This window comes from Polistes canadensis, unplaced genomic scaffold (genome assembly GCF_001313835.1).
Source record: "Polistes canadensis isolate GaletaPanama2010 unplaced genomic scaffold, ASM131383v1 scaffold_69, whole genome shotgun sequence".
In the NCBI taxonomy this organism is placed as follows: Eukaryota; Metazoa; Arthropoda; class Insecta; order Hymenoptera; family Vespidae; genus Polistes; species Polistes canadensis.
Genome location: NW_014569616.1, coordinates 377,163 through 380,144, shown reverse-complemented (window position 1 = coordinate 380,144; position 2,982 = coordinate 377,163). Strand labels below are relative to the sequence as shown.

General features: G+C 31.1%; 1 protein-coding gene across 1 annotated transcript; it reads right to left on the bottom strand.

The window, feature by feature from the left end:
- Window positions 1–37: 37 nt before the first annotated feature.
- On the bottom strand, window positions 38–2,207 carry LOC106786231 (methylthioribose-1-phosphate isomerase). Its single transcript, XM_014747385.1, has 5 exons — window positions 1,931–2,207; window positions 1,295–1,530; window positions 1,010–1,218; window positions 720–928; window positions 38–616 (listed from the first exon to the last, which is right to left on the bottom strand). Exons 1-5 carry the CDS (start codon window positions 2,060–2,062, stop codon window positions 344–346), a joined length of 1,059 nt encoding a protein of 352 aa, XP_014602871.1. The 5' UTR covers window positions 2,063–2,207; the 3' UTR covers window positions 38–343.
- Between the last annotated feature and the right edge of the window lie 775 nt (window positions 2,208–2,982).

The following is a 2,982-nucleotide window of genomic DNA, read 5'->3' as shown; positions in this document are numbered from 1 at the left end:
TTTTTTTTTTTTTTTTTTTTTTTTTTTTTTCATCGTTATTGATCGTAGAATAGGAATATTATTTTGCTTTCACTTATCAAAAATTACAATGAATTGCAATAATATCAAAGAATAATACTTAGTAGGTATAAACCCGTTTTGGCACTTGGTTCCAATTTTGCATGCATCGTTTGATCGAATATCATTTCTCTTCGCTTCTTTTCTATTTCTTTTCTTTTTTTTTTTTTATTATTTTTATCATTATCATTATTATTATTATTATTAATATTATTATAATCATCATCATCATTATTATATTTTATTTTAAGCGTGGTCGTTAAACATAAGCCATATGATATAAATCCTACTGTAGGAATAGTTTAATTAAATTTTCAGGCTTATAAACACCGACTTCCGTAATTATGCCTGTTATAAGACTGGCAGGAGTTATGTCGAATGCTGGATTCCAGCATTGTATACCATTCGCTGCGATACGTTGATCATTTATGTGAGTCATTTCTCTCTCAGGTCTCTCCTCGATGACTATATGATCACCACTAGGTATTGCAAAATCTATCGATGTTCGTGGAGCCGCCACATAAAATGGTACATTATGATATTTAGCTATGATTGAGATCTGAGAAAAACATAATTTCACATTTATTAATTTATTATAAAAAAAAAAAATAATAATTGTGTGTGTTGTGTACAAAAACAAACTCTGGTTAAAATATTCTTACCTGATATGTTCCAATTTTATTAGCAGTGTCACCATTGGCAGCTACTCGATCAGCGCCAACCACTACTGCTGTAATATTTCTAGACTTCATCAACGCTGCTACCATGTCATCGCAAATCAAAGTCCCCGGTATCTTGTCGTTCACCAATTCATATGCAGTCAAACGTGCTCCCTGATTGTATGGCCTTGTTTCAGTACAGTAAACATGTTCTGCAGACAAGATCTCGAATTCTTTACACTGAAAATATCTCATCTTAATAATTAGATACACATAATGTAGGTGAAACTTACCAAGAACGTTTCTTGCTTGTAAAGATCTGATTACACCTAAAGCTGTTCCATAACCAGCAGTCGCTAAGCTACCGGTATTACAATGCGTAAGAATTCTAACTAAACTATCCTCGTTAACATTTTTCAATATCTCTAGTGCTCCATAATTTCCAATCGCTTTGTTATCAGCGATATCTCTTTGAAGCATGGAATCTATTGTACGTAAAAATCTGTAATACAGTGAATACACTGAATACAAATAATTAATTATACATTAAAAATATTTAACGGATCAAATGAACGTACTCTTCCTTCATTTGCTGTATCGTTACGGTATCATCTTCTGTGAGTTTATTGATTAAATTGATAAGCTCTTCTGCCGCTATCTTAATGTTAACAGCGGTAGGTCTTGCCGATGCAAGATAATTCAACTTTCCTTCGACCTCTTGACGTAATGATTTCTTATCCGTAAAATGTTCATTTCTAACCTCTGTAGACAAACTAAGACAACCGACAATAGCTATAGCTGGGGCACCTCTAACCTGGAAGCATAAATGTGTTAACCGTATGAACAACATATGGGAAATAAAAACTATTACATCTATTAAAAAATATAATCAAACATTTGACTATAAACCATCAAGCATATCAATTAATCGCTTAGATTAAACATGAAACGATGATAACATATGCAAACATCATAAAACGATGGTACATATGCTCTGTCATTTGGAAATAAGTAATCTCATATCTTGTTCATATGTAATTTCAAAATTTAAATTGAAAGAAAAAAAACAATAAATAGAATAGAAAGAAATAATAAAAACTAATGTAAATTTAATATATATGTGTCGAAGATAAGAAAGGTAAGAAATGTAAAGCAAAGAAAAAAACAAAAATGTTAAAAGTTGTTGAAGAAGTGAAACGTGGTCTGGAACGTACTTGCATCTTATTGATGACCTTCCAACCATCCTCGACGCCCTTGACAACGATGTATTTAGAAACTGCTGGCAATAATACTTGATCGAGCACTTCCAACTTTCCATCTTTCCACTTGATAGCTTGTAAAGTCATCGCAAAGAAAAGTATAATCAATCCGGACACGTTTGCAGAGCCAACGCAAGCAAGTCAGCCGATTCGATGAATTTTATGAATGAAACTCAGCCGGCCGGCTGGCTGACTTGCTAGCTTTTTCTTTCTCTTTCTCTCTTTTACTCTATTTCACTCTCTCACTCTTTTTACTACTAGCGCGTCACGAGCTGACCATTGACGTGCTGACCTCTCGCGGACAACGTTTTAATTACAATTTAAAATTAATAGGCGGGAAACGGTATCTTGTATAAGTAAATATGAACGTTTTAAGGTTAATTAATTAACATAATTTATTCAATACAATATAAAAAAATTGTTATTTATTATATATAAATTGTATATAATTATTAAAATATATATATATATATATATAAAATTTCGAATTATCGTAACTTGTTAAAACTGTATTGAAACAACAACAAAATTAAAAAATATTTTAATAATATTTTATTAATTTTTAAATTTCGTTATTAGTGTCATCCTTGTAAATTAGTAAATCCAAATAGTTATATATTTTAGACAATTATTAAACTGCCCTCTTAATTATCTCCTTTCTAAAGCATAGTTCTAAAGCGTAATACATAGACGAAGTTTAGAAATGGGACAGAAGTAGATGGGTGTCCCATTGGTAAGTAAAATTAAATGGAACTCAAGTGCGTTAGCGTTGATTTTACTAGACACTAGACATTTACTTTTCTTAACTATATATATATATAACCAATATATATATACCAACGAGTTGAACTTTATTTCTTTTTCTCATCTCTCCTCGCCTTCATTGAGTATTAAAGGCTTTCCAGGGTAAAAGATTTATTTACACGACGTTAACACGACCATTTATACGTTTGAATAAACATAAAATCGCATGAGTCTCATTACTTCGTCATTTTATTTGCGAATAT